This window comes from Homalodisca vitripennis, chromosome 3 (assembly GCF_021130785.1).
Source record: "Homalodisca vitripennis isolate AUS2020 chromosome 3, UT_GWSS_2.1, whole genome shotgun sequence".
NCBI classification, from domain to species: Eukaryota; Metazoa; Arthropoda; class Insecta; order Hemiptera; family Cicadellidae; genus Homalodisca; species Homalodisca vitripennis.
This window is the reverse complement of record NC_060209.1, coordinates 90,125,812-90,147,482: the sequence shown is the minus strand read 5'-3', so window position 1 is coordinate 90,147,482 and position 21,671 is coordinate 90,125,812. Positions and strand designations below refer to the sequence as shown.

The 21,671-nt window shown below is 32.4% G+C and overlaps 1 protein-coding gene across 1 annotated transcript; it reads right to left on the bottom strand.

The window, feature by feature from the left end:
- Window positions 1-5,338: 5,338 nt before the first annotated feature.
- Window positions 5,339-8,234, bottom strand: LOC124357164. Its single transcript, XM_046808673.1, has one exon. The coding sequence runs from the start codon at window positions 7,412-7,414 to the stop codon at window positions 6,029-6,031; it is 1,386 nt and encodes a 461-aa protein (XP_046664629.1). The 5' UTR covers window positions 7,415-8,234; the 3' UTR covers window positions 5,339-6,028.
- Window positions 8,235-21,671: the final 13,437 nt, after the last annotated feature.

Here is a 21,671-nt window from a genome sequence, read left to right as displayed (position 1 = left end):
GACAATATGCTACTAAACCTAATATTTCTTACAATACACTTATATACCTAAGTGCAAAAAATACTTTTTTAAGAAAGGTACAAATCATTTGACATTCAAACTTTACTGTAAACTTTTTATACAACAATATTGATATAAAATAATATCTTAAATGTATAAAAACGTAAAAATGGTTTCATATAAAAATATAATTGCTTTAAAAGAAAGGAAATAAGAGAACTGAGGAAAAGTAACACTGCAAGACATGAGTAGTTAAAAGTTAAAGAGAACCTTTCAAAGGAGTTAGCAAACAATCCGTGCAGCATTAATGGAATATTATATTACTCTCAGGGGAGAGGTGTATAACACCATGTTGTATGTTCTTCATAAGTGCTTATATTTACCAAAGTGGTACAGGATTATATTTTTTGTAAAAATAAATATTTATATATTTGTCTGATATAATTTTCAGTATATCTCTTTAAGATATGAGTATCAGTGGCGTATATAGAAAATTAATTTTGAAGGGGGCTAAGACACTGGGTGGTTTACTAGGTATGAAATATCCTTTAAAAACAGAGGCTTGAGAACTTTTCCTTAGGAAATTGTTGAGCTTTAAGACATCATAAATGTGTTCAAGCTTAAAACAAACTACCAGGTGCAATATTAATGTTTCTCTTTTAAAATTATGGTGGTGGCTTAAGCCACTTGAACCCTCTTCTCCCTTACATAAGCCCATCATCAATACAGTTTTGTTAAACACATCCAACTATGCTAAACCTGTATCGCTTCTAGCTGTCAGACATTTGGGATAATCTCATTTCACACACTAAGATTTTGTTGGGACTAGCTTCCGATTAGTCTATTAAACTTCTTAGAGTAATTCTTAGATTTATATTAACAACTTAGCATGAAGTTAGCCTATATTAATATTAGTCTCGATCTTAATTGGACTAATTTCAACTAATATTCCTGAACTAGAGCACTTTTTTAGTTTGAATTTATATAGTTTATTACAGCCCTACAAGTCTTATTACAGTTTACAGTGTCATCTGCAGCACATTCTGTATATTTAATTAAAAGTTCTACTTTTACTGGTTTTAAAAATACTTGTTTCTATTTTCTGACAACACAAGTCCGTTTTCTAAGAACACACTAGGTAACAGATTAAAACGTAATTTCTTAACATAATAACAAATAATAAAGTATCACTACTTCCAGTTAGATTACTCAATTAAAATTTGAAATAACACTTTTCCAGTAGACTGTCACAACTTACTTTTGTTCAGCACAAAATGAACCCATATTAATATAACATTCGCTAAATCATAAAATAAAATCAAAACATTTGTATGTAAGTATGTATGGAGACAATCTTTGACTTAATAAAAGAAAAATATTTTACCTATGACTTTGTATATATAATGCAGTAAATTTGCAAAGCAGAGAATGTTTGATTGCAATCTAAATAAAATCACTGAATCCACGATTTGAATATTTATCCACAAAATATTAAGTTAAAAAAGTGTAACTGTACAATGTACTAACAGTAAAAATACCAATAAGTCTAACGTATTAAAAAGTAAAACCTGTAAAAGATTTATTTCATTTACAAATATTCAATTTAGGTGTTCAACATTTTTATTGATTTAATATAGAATTTAAATTAGATTCCTGTCATATATTTTTAGAAATTTCAAAAATAATAAAAATGAATAAAATATTTGCTGTTAAAAATGTATAATAAAATGATATTGATAGTTTTAAGGAAAATAATTCTAAACATTGCAAAAAGAATGATTTTAAAAGAAAATTTCAGATAATAAGTCACCGAGGTATTTTACCTTATGATTATTATGTAATGTTGTTGATGAAAATATTCACATTGAATTATAAATGGTTTTATTTTGTTTAGAAATTAACAACATTGAAAGGAATTTAACAATTATTTAATTTTTAAATAATGGATGTGTATACAATATTTAGCCTAGTTCTCAAAGATGCAAGTACATTTATACTGCTAAACATTTATTTAGGTACGTCATTGGACCACACTTTCTATAACAATATTTGTTTCATAGTGATAGTAAGTATTCAATATTCAAATTTATTTAAATAAGCAATTAACATCCTTGAATACTTAATAATACAAAATTGAAGAATAGTTTTACTGTAACCCCATACTTGAACCTTTTTCCCCGCAAGTAAAGAGTTTCAGAACAGCAAAAGTATTCATCATTAGAGGCTCAAAGAGGTGAACAGCCCGTGAAATGACTTCCTCTTCAAACCGCAGTCAGCCAGTGTAAACACTCCATAAAGAGTTCCTAATTAAAGTAAAAACAGCTTAGCACTTAATCTTTCTTAGTTGTTTGGTAAATTCCCAATAAAACCAAGTTCATGAATAAAATTACTTTCTTATTTCTTTATCAGTTCGAACAGCTGACAAACTTTGAACATTAATTGTTTTAGTCTATTGTAAACAAGTGAAATATAAACATACTGTTTGTAAACCAGTTTTCGTTGTGCAAAGAGTGAAATGAATTTACAGAAACGTTGTGTAATCAAATTTTGTGACAAACTTGGTGGAAATACTACTGAAGTGTTTACTAAATTGAAGAAAGTATATGGAGATATATCGCTTTATCAAGTACAATTTTGTTCAAAACCACACTCATTTATTCGATTGCATTGCTTATAAGAAGGTCTGTATTGCCTGTAGGTCAAACTGTAAATCAATATGTTTACCAGCAAATCCTTAAAAGGTTGTAAAAAAAAGTTGCCAGCGTAAAACCCACCATCAATAATACCACTGGATATTACATACACCTTTCACACTTTACTCTAAATTACTGAGTTTTGATAAGCAAAGACCTTCCCGTCGCTCCTCAAACACGGTATACTTGAGCCCCTATGACTTTTTTTCTGTTCACTAAATTGAAAATTCACCTCCAATAATGCCATTTTTGAACAATAGAAAGAAAAGAAAACCTGTAAGGCCAGATGAAGGCTATTGCAATTTCCAGAGGTGCTAGGGCGAGTGGGCAAACCGGCTGAAGCGTTGTTGGGTTCCCAAGAGAACTAACTATATTAGGAGATAAAGTCCATGTCCATTAAGTGTTGTCTAATCAATCTCACTCGTTACACACGACTATGTAGACGATATACGATGATATAAATAATATATATATATATATATATATATATATATATAGAAAAGATGTTCAGTAGTCCTTTTAAGTTTTCGGCTGACGCTGATATCAATAATATATACGTGACGGCTGATTTTAATTTAAGCACGTTAAGCTAATCCAATTGTGAACTTTGAACGATTGTATACTTTTGTATTTTTAAGCCCTTTTTCTAGCTGCTAATTCCAACTTTTCACAAAAACTAGCTTGGTTATGATCGATTATATCTTAGAAGACATTAATTGATTTCACGAAATAATAGGTTTTGTGCGCTTGTAAATCGGAAATTGGCTCTCATCTTTCAGATTAGAATTTTGTGTAAATACTTTGTCGATAAAGCTTACGATTTCGTAGTTTGTATTTTAAGAAATTATTTTTTATTGAAATATAACCAATGGGTAAAAGATGAAGTGGATAGGATACAAGAAAAGAAAAGAGTGTTAATTAGAATTCAACAACATATTATTCTATAATCGAGGAGGCAGTAGCAAATTCAGGATTTGTTCTCGAGGATGGGAGGTTGCATAAAGGGGAGATGTATACATTTCGTTGTTTTTAATATTATGTAAGTAAAGTACAGGTATATAAATGAATCGGCGTATTCTACCACAATGTGTCTACATCATGTACTAAATATCGATACACCGGAGTATCGAAGGGCCGGATAGAGTGTAAAGAAAAGTTCAGCGAACAGACGGACAGACAGACTGACGGACCGCCCTAAAATCAATAAGTCTTTGCTCAGACGGACGGACAACGACACGATTATGTTAAGCCCTAGTAGAATCCTAAATAAGGCTTATGAAGCTTTGTCCCTAACTTAATTATTAAGTTACGATGAATACCGTAATTAACGAACATATTTCCATAACCTTACTTGTACATGATTGGTGGTCACCTCTGGAAGTACATTCGAATTGTGTTTTTATGTAATAAATATGTATAAGCTTAAGATAATTGCAGGCTTATAAACCAAGCAGACATTAAATAATTACAGATTTAAATTGAGATGTAAAATGTTATTTTTATAGATTTTTATATTATTAGCAACCATATTTATAGTGAAAAAGGTTACTATCCGGGGCCACTATTTTTTAGCGTGTTTTCTTACCGGTAACATAAAAAACTACATTATTATAGAGAAGAAACAAAGAGAACTGATCAAAAAATAGTGGCCTCCGGATAATACAAAATTACCAGAAAAAGTATTCCAACTGAATAATTAAATCTAAAAGGGAAAATTACTAGAATTACCTAAGTATTCGTAATTATGATTCAGGATACTAGACATGCTCAATGTGGCCAGTATTTGGTCTTCGCTTTTAGGATTGGATGAAATTAATCAATGCAAATTCATCAATCCCGAATCATTACCGTACATTATATGTTATTTTAGTTGGGAAGGGTTGATTGTTTGCAGGTCTAGCTTGCTACTACGTTCCTCCGATGGCACCTAAAATCGTGCACTAGTTCTGTAAGAAGCTTGTTTTTAACAATGGCAGGATTGTGGAGGAAACAGGAGGGTTTCCGGATTTTTGCCATCGATCAGTGATACACTACAATCAGTAACACTACGTTTCACTACGAATCACACCAGAGCATTGTGACACGGGTACGTCAGGGATCACAACCATGTTGTGGGCCAACTCGCCGTTCACTATTTATTTATTTATACTATTGGTCTCTGGTCAGTTCTATGTGGTTGGTCGGTGTGTGAAGATATTTCTTATGTTAGTTAAGTTTTAATAATTAGGGGTTTGTTTTCATTAGTGCATGTTTTAGAGTTAATTTGCATGGATTTGACTAACAACATAGTTGTGACAACTGAGTTATGCGTATCACAACGGTCTGGTATGATAATGTGTTAGTTATTCGCCCGAGGAAAAGATCAATTTACAGATCTCGGAACATATTGTTACTGATATTTTTGTATGGCTGAACAATAGAAAATGTCTGGAAAGTCCTGTTTCCTTCAGTTCTGTAAGTCTACAAAATTTCAATTAAGCCTAATTTAATAAGTATTTTATTTTGATTTTTTTTGTACAACGTAGTCTAATTTAACTTTGAAAAAAGCATAATAAAGATGGCAACACTAAGTATAATCTTTTTGTTTATTAAGTATGCTGTTTGCACGAAATCAGGGTAGAAAAAACGGCTGAATGTAGAAGATGATTTTCTTACATATTTATAATGAAAGATTACAGAGAGACAGATTTTACATTACAGATTTATTACAGATTTCTGTGGATAACATGTTTCTGTGGAAAAGGCAATTCCCAGAAGTAGTACTTTTTGGAATTAAATATGGCATTTTCTTGAGTTTTGAATCATTAAATAATGTATGATCCCCTGATGTCATAATTTATTAACGTAATTTAAAAAATTACACCTTAACTTCAGCCATTTTCCTCGAGGTGGTTAAAAATTACCTAAGAATTATACGTTAATCTGTAAGTCCTTAGGGGTAATAACAATTATTTTTCTATCTTTCCTATTAACATGAAATTTGTTTTATAAAGCTGTGACTAGAAAATTCTAACCTAAGAAGAAATGTGAAAAGAAGATATCTAACCTATAGCTGGTTGCATTACCTAAAAATACTAACACACCATTAGTGACACATTCCTAATAACACAAGTAACTAATGTAGATATAGCATGATTTTTATATTGTACCACAAGCGTTAAGGTGTATTCATCTCTAATACTTGATGGATGTTCCAATCAACTAGAACTTTACATGCACAAGGGGATATAGTACTATCAATCCTTTTGTTGTGTTCAAACAACGTTCTTTCTGACTGTCTTACTTAGGCACTCAATGAAAACATTATCCACACCAAGTAATCAACATCACCAGTGTTACGTTTTTGACAATATCTGTTCCAAATTCACAAAACTTTCATTATGCCACTGTACAACATTAAATTTTGAAATGTAACGGTTAAAGTAAGAACGAATTTCTTCATTCGGCAAAGCTAAAGCCACATTCTTTTTGTCTTTACCCTGATTATCCATAAATGTTAGATACCCTGCTTCCAAAAGAACTCGATAGAAGAAATTTCCACAGTGTTCCGGTATTTGTGTAATTTTGTTTTTAAGATTTTCCAAACATACTAATCGCATGTCTTTTTCAAGATTAATTTTTACCGAATAACTTCCATTTGTTACTAAATTTGTGAAGTTATTCTTGAAATTTAACTCATGAAGCATTAATTCAATCAAGTCTGTACCTAGCTGGGAACCTATCCAATACTTTTTTAAATGTTTGTATTGAAGAAATTTAAGTAGTGAAGTTGGATTGAAAACTTGAACTTTCCCATCAAGGCTGGAGTATCCGCCGAACCACTTGTAAGCCTCTTCTCTTTGATCCCCTTGAACTTTAAATCTCCTCATCAGGTCATCTGCTTCATTGTGAGTGAATCCGTAGAAGAGACTAAACTCTGGTCTTTGCAGGAAACCGGCGTAATCTATTAAAGTCAAAGGTGTGCCTTTTAGTCCGTAGAGCCAAGTCTCCCCACTTAACACCACATGAGATATTGTACTGCTGTTTACAAACGTGGTTCGAATCATCAACGAGTACAGATTTAAAATAGAAGTGACATCTTCACTTTTCTGAATAATATTTTCGGTCACTGCTTGGCCAAACCCGTTTACCAACAATACTACAGGTTTGGCATAATGTTTGTGAAGTATTTCCGATAGAAAGTCCAGGCCTTCAACGACTTCTTCGGTGCTGTTCGCTTGTAGAATATCTGTTAAGTTAGTGTATTGTTTCAAAATAGTCTTCATTTCCTTAGGGATTTTCTCACTCTTTAGTAAGTATCTGTGCTCCACAAAGGCACTGTGAAGTGACTCTTTAAATGAGGCTAGTACTGACTCAAAACTAGTGAAATCACTTTCCGCTAAAAGATCGCACTGGATCACTGGGTACTCACCGAGGTGAGCCTTTACAAATTCCTTTTCATCTGATATTTTAGTTTCTTTGAAATGTATCGCTATCTCACTCTTTTTGTGGCGGTTCGATAAGAACAAACCGATCATTTCAAGATTTGTGGACTTTCCAAAACCTTTAGGAGCACTTATGAAAACTATCCTGTGTTTCAAAATTTCTCTAATCAGTAAAGTTTTATCTACAAAATTTAGTTTATTTCTGATTCCAACAAACTTGTTTTGATTTAAAGCACTGACACATTCACATAACATTGTAACTAGTGCTAATATTACTATACAGACTTTCACATACATTACAAACTGTTTTTGGAGCAAACGATATATTTAAAGATTGCATTTACAGTAGTTATTTATGACATGTCTTTACATAAGATACGAGAACATTAAAATCAGCGCAATTACTTATTTATATTGAAAGAGAAAGACATTTGCGCACTAATTGTTAATTAGCTGTTTTTGAAAGCATTGTATTTTGCATGTTTTAATTTTCCTTGTCAATTTTTAAGGAATACTAATTTAAATTTAACAAGTTCTTTAAATAAATGATTTTTGGATTGCTAGAGACGAATACGTAGTACAAAAGTACAAGACTATAGACAAGCACAATGAGCTGTTCGTTTCAGTAAAACAACATTCAATTAGAATCATGTGTCCTTCAGAATTTTATGGAAGAAAAGCTTATGTAAGTATTTTCTATATTGTTAATGCCATTGTTAATCAAGGAAGAACTAATTAAATTTGAGATCCTTTTCTCACATGATTTACAAAAGTGAAACTGTTGTTGTGCTACGGAATTAATATAAATTACGCGCACTGATTACATTGTCTTGTCCACTTGTAATTTTAAAAACAAAAATATGTGTTTCTAACCAATATTTTCTTGTCGATTTCATAAAATATTTGTTAAATAAAAGTGTAAAGAACACAAACTATTGTATTGATCGAAGGCACTCCGGTGTACACTATAAAATGTATTACAAAACATAAGCTAGTTATCCGTTTCTTAGTTCTAAACCAACAAGTTGTTTACGAAGAAATCTTCAAGCTAGCTGATGAGATATAATCACTTTTATACACTATAATAGCACATTATTGTCCAAACTGTACAGTCATTCAATATTTTATAGACCCACTTATTTTTAGATAGCAGAACAACACATTTATTTATCTTATCTTTGATTTCAATTCTGATAGTGCTCATTCATTCAAAATGCTTTGATAGTATGTTACAATAGCCAGCAATAGTTGACAGCAGTTTTTGTGTTTACTTTAATTTATGGCATCAGCATTGTTTTTGTTTGCGATTTTAGTGAAGATTTGTTTTTCCTCGGATATTAGAGATAATTCTTTTGCTAGGATACGGAATAAGCCGACTTTTGTGGACAAGACTCCGTTAATCTACGAGTTTCTCAAGCACAAATATTTGTTTATAAATGCTCCTAGTAAGTTTGGGAAGTCTACGAACCTGGACATGATAGGTTTGTTCTTGTCTAGTCACCGTCCGAAGAAAGTTATAGAGAATCAATTTATTTGGACGAAAATATGGGAGAGTGAAGAGTTTGTTAGGAACAATCTTGGACAATATCCCGTAATACACTTTAATCTGAAGATACGAGGATATTCGTCAAACTATGAACACACCTTTACATCATTCAAAGTCTCTTTGTACAATGCCTTCATAGAGCATGCCTACCTCCTAGAGAGTGAAAAGTTGGGCGAAGATCAAATAAAGATGTTGGAAATCTACACAGACCTCACTAACATCAAGCTGTTGGACACGGACACTGTTGCCAATGGTTTGGCTTTCTTGGCAGACGTGTTATACCAACATCATGGAAAACAAGTAATTTTATTAGCAGATGAATTCGGAAGAGGAATAACAGAAGGAATTCTAAAAAATCACCTCGATCTCAGCTTAGTAGTTGGGTTGTATTCTTCGATTCTCAACACCACGTTCCACAACTCTACTGTCATATCTCACGCATTGTTGTGCGGTGAAAGTTGGATATATGGACTGAAAGGGCCTGCGGTGAGTTTGATAGAACGTGTATCTTTCATGCAGAGAATAGAGTTTAGTCGCTTTTACGGATTCACTTACGATGAGGTAGACCGGCTCATGGCGAAATTCAACACTTCAAAGGAAGAAAAGGTGGAAGGTCTCAAATGGTATGGAGGCTACTCTTCCTATGATGGTTTATTCAAAGTGTGCAACCCTTTCTCAATAATAGAGTATTTGTCACATAAAAATACAATGGTGTTCTGGACAGGATCGGCGTTAGCCCCCGATCTAGTGCGTAGGATGCTAGAAGTTGATAATTTGAAACGGCTCATCCTTGACCTAGTCACGAAGAAGACTGTCAATATGAATTTGGAGAAAGATACAAAAATCGTGGAGGTAGAATTTATTAGAAATAAGGTCGAGGAACTGCCACAGTATTGTGAGAATTTCTTTTTACAAGTTCTAACAGAAGCAGGGTTTTTGACTTTCGCCGAAAATCAAATGCAATCAAATAACGTATTTTTAAAATTTCCAAACGAAGAAGTTCTTTCTGCTGTTGTAAAATATACTGTTTAAAAACTTAACTATATATGGATTTATATTGTGCAGTGGAAACAATGGACGAAGTTTAGTAAAAGAGTTTTAAATGTTTATAAATTAAATTGTTAAATAATTATAAATATTTAATTATTGAATTGTAGCTAAAAAGCAACAAGAGAGGGTTTAAAAGTTGATTACTTGCCTGTGAGTAAGTAATATAATGAAATAGTAGTTTATAAAGGTTTTTACTTTTTTCTAAACGACATGAATTACTCCAAAATTATTAGAAAGTAATCACATTCACGCCGTCACAAAATAATTACATTTCTAAATTGGAAAACATATCTCAATGAGTTCCTGTTGCTACAATAATAGTAGGACATTCCACATTGTTGTATGTTGCAAAAGTAGAACACTACATTTGGAGGATTGGGATACATCCTCTTCTTCAGCCGTCAAAAACTTTAAGGCATAAGGTTAAGCAAGCAGTTGTATGTCAGGATTAAACATGTAAATCCGAAGCGGTCAGCACAAGCACAAACAATCACTGCACTGTACACGCCTGAGCTGCACACTCAAGAGACGGTGAGAGACTGTAGATTTGTGATGTGACTGAGAGGAGGAGGTGGTATAGTACGAGATGGATACTGAAGCACTTCTCTCCAATTTAGAACGACGCCTTAGGTCATGCGGGCAGCATAGAATCTTCTCGAAAAATTTGTTGTTCAGTATAATGAAGAATATCATTGTGCTGTTTCCAAGGGAGATAATAAACTGTGTAGGCTATAGCGTATATTTCATATCTTAAATGGTTTCGATTGGTCTAAACTGGCATTTCTTGCATTCAGCCTGAAAATAAAGTCTCTATCCTAATTAATAAGTTACTGCTTCAATTCAATCAAAAATGGAATAAAATTATCTAAATGTTTTCCACTTAAACGTTTAAATATTACTAATTAAAATGTATCTGGCGTTAATTGATCTATATCAAATTAAACCGCTTTTATAGGTTGGTGAATGTGTTTCATCAACTACACAACCTTCAATCACGGTTTACTACGTGGCTGCCCACGAATGTAAAGAGAACCTCTTACTTTGTCCTCTGACAGGCTTTCAGTAGCGACTTCTCAATAACCTCATCATGCTTCGGTGGCCACCAGCTTTGGGGCTCGAGAGATGCTTAAATCCAGATCCTTTTGAGTGGTGCTCTTTGTCATGAAACCACTTAGGTTATCAAAGAGTGGTTTCAGAGAGGTAATTTGTTGTGCAAGTGATTCTCTGTATAAGTGTTATAGCTTAGCAGATAGATGAAGAGATTGCTAGTTATGAAGATGTTAATGGTGGGGGATAAGGGAGGGATTGGGTGGTTAAGACCGTTAATACTTGTACGTAATGAAATGAATTGTATGTATGAATGGATTAATTCATACAAAGTGTTATTCAAATTTTTATTGTTTTTAAATTGCTTAAATATTTGCATAACATTGTAATTATATTTTACAAGCATGTAAATAATGACAGACTAAGCAAAAATACAATTTTAATTTTATTTAAACAGTATTTTGGTCACGTTACAGATTACATCTTATAAATAAGAAAACAAATATAATTTTAACTCAGTGCATAATTTTTGGGTGTGTTAGGAGTCCTCAGCTACGTAAAGTCTTCAAATTTTCCAGATTGCTACATTTTCCTAAATTTTACTCTTGTAAGACACGATTGTTGTCTTAATTTATCCTTAATTAGTAGGAAAAGTCATTCGTAAAATTTAAAATTATATAACACAACAACTATATATTAGTTTAGAAACATACATATAGATTGATTTCTGAACTTATACACCTTTTTAAAACTTAAGATAAATTTAAACACGTTTATTGAATATTACCCAATATATTGGAAGTAATAATGCATATTTCAATAATTTGTAAATTAAATTAATATGTTATTTTTATTACATGTTTCAGCAATTAGATCGAAATTGTTCAAGAACACTACCCGTTATACGACACAAAATATTTAATCTTTTTATCTGGGTTAAAATTATTATACATACATAAGTGTGTGTTTTAGTTTAGTTTTGCTTTGATGGTTATATACTTTCGTTTTACTCTTTGGCTTCCTTTGTTACGCTACATGATTATCTATTTAATATTTTATATTGATATAACATTTTGTTTATAATATTTGGCACCAAGTAACAACATATGTTATATTTTGCCTTTTGTTCCTATATTTAAAATAAATTATACCTATTAGCAGCATCTATAACCAAACATTATAATATCGGTACTGTTTTATAAATAATGATAGAGTCCAATTTTTCAGGAAGAAAACTACAAATATATTATAATTTTATCATATAACATCATAATTATTCATTCAAATCCACAGAAAATAATTTGATTTACATTGGATTTCTAATAATTTATAGTAAAAAGATATAAACATTAAAAAATCAGATCATTTTGTTTATTTTATTCCATTAATAATTTATAGAAAATTAAAAACTGTACGTGATCGAAAATGTTAAGTAAACATTTAATATACTAATAAATTAAACTAATTCCAAAAGTCCACTCAATATTTCGAAAAGAATGAAAATAAATAAAGAATAAGATTAAAAGATAAAGTTAATCAATTTACATTTTCATATTTTATTGAACAGCAAGTCGGGCAATTTGCAACTCAGAATTGCAACTCTGAACAGTTATATTGCACTAGTAATGGCCTTGAAGCCCATAACTGTGTTGATAGTCCATAAACCTTTCTGTACTCAGATAAACACAGTCGTATTACCTATTTTGAGAGAGAAGTATTGTGTTTCCTGAGCAGTAACAGAATAATCCATTCATATTTTTGTAAAAGTCTATCGTTAATATAATATATACGAGTATAAACACGTTAAGTTAGATAACTAGCCTAAACTAAGACATCTAATAAATACAACAACCCCTTGCTGCTTGCATATGCAAGCAGTAATTTGAATTACTCGTCGCAAAAGTGAAAAGTTTAGTTGTGTCGGCTGCAGTTTTAAATAAGTGTTTCTTGCCGACCTATGTGCACGGCTTCAGAAATAACAATCTGATTCTTGATAAGATTATTCAGTATAAGTGAGCAGTGTAGAGATTTAAAGAGCCTCCTATCTATGTTATAAATTGATACGGCTCGAAGTGAACCTAAAATGCTTCTAAAAGATTTATCACATAATTGAATTAAAAGACGTGGGTAGGAGAGGTAGAGGTAGAAATGAAATTAAATGAAAAATGACTTTATTTTCAAGTACACATGGGGAAAGCCGGCAAACAACGATACGGTAAAGAAAGAATGCCGGACCCACCGACGCTGTTCTTACTCGTCACACACAGCACAGCATAATTAAACAATGTTTCCTCCACCGTTTATAGAATTTGACTGCACAGGTGAGCACAAAAACAGTTCTCAACACTCAGAATTACCTGGCATCGAGGGGGAGGATGGACAATTCCACAAACAACACTTAACAAGGGTCAAAGGGGACAACACACACTTTGTGGGCAATTTCACTCACATTCTAAAAACTTTAAAGAAAGGAAATGTAACAACACCATATTCTCGGATATTCATTCATTCATTTCAAATCGAGCAACACTCTTCGAGATGATCATGCCTAAGAATGAACCAGGGAGAGATGGGGCGGCAAAAATGCTAAATCATGGGATATCTTAAATTACCTAGACAAATAGGGAACGATCAGCTTACCCTACAAATCTTCTGTCTCTATGCAGCCCATTGAGTATTATATACAAAGCTAAAAATGTAATACAAATTAATTTAAGGGAACTCATAGCTTATATTGTGAAGGGAGAAAGTTTTATATATTATATATTACAGTAAGAAATGGGCTACTGGGGCATTGTTTAATTTTGGGGATGACAAAACGTACGTACGTAGGCTTAATACATAATCTAGGGTATTTTTAATTGTTCAACAATATTTCACTAAAAATATGAAATTCAATGGAATTTATAATTTTGAAATGAAAAATGGAGGAATATTAAAGCAATCGTCATGTTTTATAGTGAAGGACAACACCATTAGTAGCTATTTGGGGTAGTTTTATATATGTATGTATATTATGTATGTCCTCCAATATATATATATATATATATATATATATATATATATATATATATATATATACGTATATATACGTTATACTTGATCTGAACTTCCCAATTTGGGATTACGGTTACAAATTAATAACCTCGTACTAGTTATTAGTTCTTAGCTTTACACCGCTGGTTGTAGACAATTTATTTGTTTTCCGGTTCACCCCATTCATAATGCAACTAAATTCTTGAAATATGTCGGCCGAGCTGTGGAGATCGTCAATGTAATATTTTGAACTGAAATTGCAAGTGAAACATATCCGCTCATACAAATAACTAAAGGAAACGGAGCTGAATCGTGATTGGCCTAAGCATAACCCAATCAATGGTTAATATGACTTCTTTATTATAGGCTACTAGCTTTTTCATAATCAGATGCTATATTATTTATTAAAACTTTATGGATGGTTACTGAGGTTTCTCTTATCACTCCAAAGAAATAGTTCAGAATTTTCGCAAGTACCTTTGTTTTATACATACTTTTCATTGCGTGAATTTAAGCACTATAAAATTTCCAATATGTAAATATGATCTGAAGGAAGGCGGAAAAGTCCATTTTACGAAGCTATAAAATGTTCCTGCTCAAAATTATAGCTAGGTAATAAAATGTAAAATACACTCAGAATGTAACGTATTCATAAAATGTCACGATCCATTTTTTCTAAATAACCTCTAAACAATTTTCAGATGAAAAACGTTATCACCAATCAGACTGACTTATGACATTACATCTACAACCTTTATCACTTTGAGTACCACCATATGCATTATTTTAAGGTATTAAATTTAATAAAGTTCATAAATAATACAGTAATTACATGGATATAAATAAGCTGATTATCATATTAAAGTATCGAGCACATGTGGGTTTAGAAAATCTAATCGGTGGCGTTGTTAGCTTCAAACGATTGCAGCGGTTAACTGACTGCATTGTGAGGTAGGTAACGACTGTGAACCCACCTGCGCAATTAGCACAAATGTGAACTGGCCTGGAATAACTTGTCAGAATTACTTAAACTATTGTGTGTTCTAAACTGCGTCATTCACTCCAAATCTCCCGGAATAATTACACCAATTCATGCAGCAAACATCTGGTATTGTAATCTATTCTGTTTGCCATGTTACTGCAGATAGGCAGATAATGTGTACATTAACGGAACACGGATGTTTATGTAATAAAGGTACAGATTTTTATAAAGTGTAAAATATTCCAAGTTCATTTTTACTTTACTATAGAAAATCTGGATGCAAACTTGGTATTGACTTAAAAGAATTTATTGAATGAATGGTGACACAGAAATAGCACAAATTTGTAATAATATCATAGCATAAAAGTGAAATTGCCACTGACATTGTACCATGCAGGATAGAAAACATTGATTATGTCTTTTGAACACCCTCGATTATCCGTAGAGTTAACCTGTGCGAATATCGCAGTTAAGTGACGTTGTGGGTAATGCACTAAATTAAACTGTGCTAATTCAATTGTAAGTAACTGATTAAATGACGTTATTATTACAGCAGTAAAGCGTACATTAATCACAATTACTAAATACGGACTTTTAGTGTAGTTAAAAAAATTGTCAACCGCTTTTTTCACAAATTAGTGCACACGATTATAATTATAGTCTCAAGGGAGATTATTAGCACCTTGAATTTACCGTTATGCAAAGAGACCAGGAGTATTCTTGTGACTCGCTTACAGTAATTGATATATTGTAATTTACTAATAGAACTGAATACATAGTGGAGATTTCTGGATAACCTCGTCAAGCTTGGAGAAATCTTCACGGCAAAATTAGGATATCGATAATATTCCTTTCCGGTGCAAAAAGGACGGAGGCGGCAATTTGTCTTCATGATTAAAATGATATTCCGTAAAATTTAACGTACAATACGGGTGTTTACAGTCCTGTTAAAGTCTACAAATAGGTGAGCTTACGGGCTCAGTGAGTATAGGCGGAATAAGTAGGTCCGTTACTTTTTCAAATGACTCTTACTGAACTAATAGGTACTAAGGTAATTTCTTCCAATAGAGATAAGTGACTTCAGAGTTATTGGGAAGATGCATACTCCAATAAGGCTGTCTAATGAGGTGCAGTTTCAGCACCTAATCTTATAGCATGTAGTTTTGTACAATCTAAAATAATATAGTTGTAGATCTATATGGTATGACACTATGTGCTTTAACATTAAGTGCTATGAGGAAGATAGTTTCTCTTGGAAGTCGCGGTCGGGGATACGGTCAAACAAATGGAAGAGAGTCCAGATATTCCTATAGACAACATGGATGTCGGAGCCAGTCGAAGACTATTGTGTCAAAAGTATGTAAGCTTTTAATTCCTTTTTGAAGTTTAAGATATTTCAGGCTTCTTCCAGTCCTACTAGTTAGTCAAGAAAGAGTAGGAATATAAAGCTTTCATTTTATAATCACCTGTGATCTTCAAGGTTGTCGGCGTGTCTTGGCCTTAAGCTGTGTAGTATTCATAACGAATTTTGTTTAAGAATACTAATTAAGGAAACAAAAATAGGCCGTTCTTATGATGTTTAAAACACATTTTTCATTAAAAGACTCACAGATGAATTTAATTCTGCACTAAGAGACAAGATAATATTAATAATCTTTATTGCGTCAACAATTATTAGATTGCATGCATGCGTCAAGTACATTCATAATAATATACAATTCCATTGCAGTTATTGCTATTTAATTGTATAACAGAACTGGGGGGTTAATTTTATTCTTGTTTTCAATAGTTTTAAATAATTTCCATCCCAGCAACTCAACATGAACTCTTCAACGGAGTAAAACGCCTTTGACAACAGGATGTGTTTTAATCGAGATTTGAATAGTTTAGAATCAATGAGATGTTTTATTCCCTTAGGCAGCTTGTTTATTAGTTTCACACCAACTTGGGACGGCAAGTGTTCAAATGCACTCGTTGTACAATCCGAAAGTTGTCCCTGCCTCTTGCCTCGTATTGGTGGACGTCACTGCCTTGGATCAACTCGCAATTGAGTCGACAGTATAGAACGACGTCGAGAATATAGAGACAGGGTGAAGTTAACAATCCAAGCTCTCTGAAGGCATCTTTGCACGACTCTCTGAAATTCAATTTGTAAATAATTCTGACAGCTTTCTTTTGAGCTCTAAAATACTCTTTAGAATTTGTATTTAGAACATCTTCTCCACAGTCTCAAACCGTAAGACAAATATGGATGTATCAGGCCGTTTTTTAATACATCAATAGAACAGAATTTTGCAAGGTTGCGCAAAACATAAATGCAAGAAGCAACCTTGGAGCAGATGCTGTCAACGTGAAAGTACCATGTCAGTCCTAGATCAAGGTACATTCTAAGGAACTTAACGGATTCGGCCTCTTCCAAGAGAACATCGTCCATCATTACCGCGGGACGATGCTCCTGTTCTTGCCGATGCCGAAGGCAAAAATTTATTGAGTTTGATTTTGAGCTGTTTGTCTTCAGATTGAGTCTTGAGAAATGTTCGATGCATGAATTTAAATCTATGAAACAGTTTTATTGCTTTGATTTTTACTCTAAATGTAAAATGTAACTCTAAATTTAATCCTACATATTCTTATGAAATGTTTCAGGGTAATTTATTCATAATATTACGCTACAGATGATATACTTTATAACTGTAAACATATAATTAGAATTGTTAACAGCTTTACAAAACTTTGTTTAATTTAGGGAAACAAGAAATTTGGTTAACTAGTTTGAATAAAAAAATTGAGTGGGAGTATTAGTTGATCACAAATTCGTATCAAATTTGAACAGAATTTGTTCAGTAGCATATCTACAGAATATTGCATATCTACTCAAATAAACAAGTAAGCACAGGGAGTATAAACATACACAAATACGAAACAACGTTTTTCCCGAAAACAATACATTCCACCCAATCTTTTGTACAAAGATATTTTATAGAGTCGTGGTGTGTAAATATATTATTGTACTTTCTAGGACAGCAAGTCATTTACAGAAGTTTCCACCTTTGTAAGTGGCACCGCAAACTTTTTACTCCCATCTGAACAGAACAGATGTGTTCTGAGGCGAGTCAAGTCAATAAACTTCCTTACTGTAACTGCTCTTTGGTCTCTGGAGATATAGACGCTTCCTAGTTCTATATTTATTGATGAACGGACTGAAGGAAAAAGGATTTTTGCGGGTATTGACCAAAGTTGAGTGTAGCAGACATAACTGAATCATGATGGTTTATTAACTATTATTTACTCTTTTATCAGGTGATAAAACACAAATTTATAAAAATGTACATAAAAATTAAGAAAATTGAATATAATTAGTAGCAAATATGGCAACATTAATTATTTGACGTTAATAACCCAAAATATTTCCAATGTGAATCTGATATTTTTTAAATTGTACTAAAGTCATATTTCTTAACAATCCTACTGGGTAATAGTTGTTGAAATGTAACCCTAATCCAAATTATTTCTAAATTGTGTAGTATATGTGAGTACACTCTCGGTTAGTCTTGGAATGTTGTAAATCAAAATAGTCCTACCGTCTCAGTCGGAGGAAGTAGGTACATTTTGGGACAACAGAAATATTATTAATCTATTCTTATGGCATATACCTTTACTTAATCTCTCAAAATCCATTAGCAGAACATTCCAGAACAGTTCTAGTTTCCCTCGGTTAATCGGTTCATAATAACGGAGTTGAGATCTTTTGAACAGTTTAAAATGTAATGAAAATAGTGAACCAAGCTAGCCAACGGAATTAGCCAAAGCCTTTTCTTTGAACAGAATTTTGATTTTTATCTAACTTATAATAACAGATTTGTGAATTTTGTTAAGAGTTTAAACGCCCGCCATGATGAAACGAAATGGCGTGGCAAGCTGGTCAACGAATTTAGTTGAGATATTTATATGATAAATTTGTGTAACAAGTTATTTGGGTTGTTTGTGGGTCATTTATCGTTTCCAAAAGACACGTTATATAGCACATATATTTACATTCATTTTTCAACAGGGGTGGTTTTGGAGGCCATCTTAGGCTGTCTAAAAGTATTATCAAATAAGACTTTCAGTAATACACCCTTTAAAACTGATTCGTCGTAATGAGTTAGTTAAATGGTCCATTATCATAGGGGTTCAGTTCAGATAGTTCAGAATATGAATACGGAAATATTTTGATAGTTCCTCAAGGAATTTTTGCTATTTAAAGTAAAATGTAGTTTGAGTTATCTTGTAATTAGGTCTACAGAAGAACGGCTGAAGATAGCGTATGAATTTTAGTATATGTGGAATATAACATATGAACACACACACACACACACACACACACACACACACACACACACACACACACACACACACACACAGTGTGTTTTACTTTCTCAAATCAGATTTCTTTAAAAATGTTACATAATTAAGATGTAGTTCACAAATAATTTCCAATTCCCTTAATCATAACTAATACACATATTTCTCTTAACTGTAAAAAATCAGATCTTAACATTCAATTTTTTTCATTACCTTAAGAAATGGGAACCAAGACAGCTAGGTAGTGATCGTCTCGATTTATCTCCACGAATCCGGGTTCGAATTTCGGTTTGGACGCAAAATGCTCGTACGCTAACAAATCTAAGCCTAACCTTATGTATCCTAAGTAATAAGATAAACGGTTCTAGGCTTTAGCTTCGATCATAAAAAAGTAAAAATTCTAATGGTTGTACTATGATATAGACTTCCAATTAATTTATGTAATGAAAATTTATTTCTTATTTATTTGGTTTTATAACTGGGTGGTACATGCCAACTTCAATGGTTATTTGTTTGGTTTGTCATGGATGATTTGAAAGGAATTTGGACATTTTGTCACGTGTTACTACTGTTACTAGTCTTCCACTTTCCTTGGTGCGTGTGAAATGTGCTGTCTAGCTTTCTTTTGCAATAACATTGTTTGGGTTCACTCTCACCAGACTGGACTTATAGCCATATGTTATTTTTAAATACACATTTTGTTTACTCAAATTTGGACTTCGTGGAGTTCGTCACAATACATCTTAATCTTTAATTTTATACGACGTTTAATCTTATTTTTTAGGTTTTGAATGCTGAAGAAGAAGATAGATAGATCCCTATCCTCGAAACTTTATGTTCTATTTTTGTAACATAATATAATGATGACAAATGTCCGAGATTCCAACATTCCTTTTATGGTTTCGTTCACTGCACTCAGAGCGAATATTATAAAATAAGGTTAAAATTATACCTTGATATCGATTAGTAAATATCAACATCATTTTAAAAATATAATAACTCAAAATCCTTTTTTATTCCGAAACAATATGTCCAGTGAGTGAAAAATAACACAGTTGCGAATTTTTTTACAGAAAAAAGTAAATCCAAGGGTAATAGTTTGTGGCAGCTTATTCCAGCCCAGTTCACAGTCGAACAGGTGAGGCGGTTTCACAGTGATTACCCCTCAATGACACAGTCTGCTAACTACTGCCATGGAGGATATTCTCTGGATGTTTCATTCTGCATCGTTCGGTAGAACAAATCTAAATAAATGAATATTGCGCTTGGTAGCGCAACTCAATATTTCTCTGAGGGAATGTAAATTATTAGCTTCGTATCAATAACATTGTAGAAAAGTAAAAATTATTTTTTATCATTGCATAAGGAGTAGGCATTTAAAACAGAACTTATTGGTGTCCTATAATCAAGCCAAAAGAATAAGAATAATGGTAGATGATAAGAAAATGAAGTAAATACAGTATGTGCATAAAAGTTGACTGGAGCGATAACAATTTAATTTCCGAAAGAAAGTTTTACCAAACAACGTGTGATTTTCATTTCATTTCATGCAAAATTAAAACTATTTTAGTTGTAGAAACTTGTAGAGTACTCTCTGATAAACAAAATTAAGCTTAATGATAATAATTATTGTAATAATCATATGTGATTATTATATATGGTACAATTTAATGAAAAATGGATCCTCCATATACTGCTATGCGTTTATTGTCACTAAAATCGCTGATTAGATATTTTGAAGATTGAGAATACAGAGGCTTTACAGGAGTGAGCTCTCTTCACCATGCCTTTTAGAGCATTTTATAGCCCACTTTTACTTTACGAGAGGTTACTTTGAGTTTTTATCGGGGTGTGACGTAAGCTACTTTCGTGAACCTCTATAAAACTGGTAATGTTCATTTTAGTGCATATTGCCCAACCGCATGAGGAAATTGAGACAGATAGATTTTCTCTTAACGATTCTATCGTTGCTTAACTGTTTTGTTATAAATAAACGCTGTGGCGAAAAAAATAAATTTAGTAAAGAGGAGAGGTTGATGTACTGTAATTAGGATCAAATGTATCGCAGTCTCCATGTGTTATAAAAAATATTTTTAATTTATAAACTCCCTATTGTAGCTATAGATGTTTAGGGTCTATTTCAAGTACCTATAGATGGCTGTAAGGACAGGGATGTTGTCCCAATAAACATGACTTTCAAAGTGTATGCCAGGAGCTATCACGTGAGTTTCTCTTAAATTATCGAGCAGTAGAGTTATCGAGCCTATATGATTTGTGGTTGACTGCATGGATGGAAATATAAACATTGGAGTGTTTGTGTAGTTTCAAAATGACAACGCCACCGGATAATTTATATCATAATTTTTATCTGGAATCCTGATTCTATCTACATCGCGCATGTCTGATATTTGACGGAAAGTAAGAACCTATTATTAGTTGATTTGATCTGTCCAGGAGCTAATATTACGACGTGTAGCAGAAAAGTTCAAGTTAAAAAAAAACAAATGGAAATGCAAGTGTGCAAAGTAATTTGAATCTATTTTTATAAA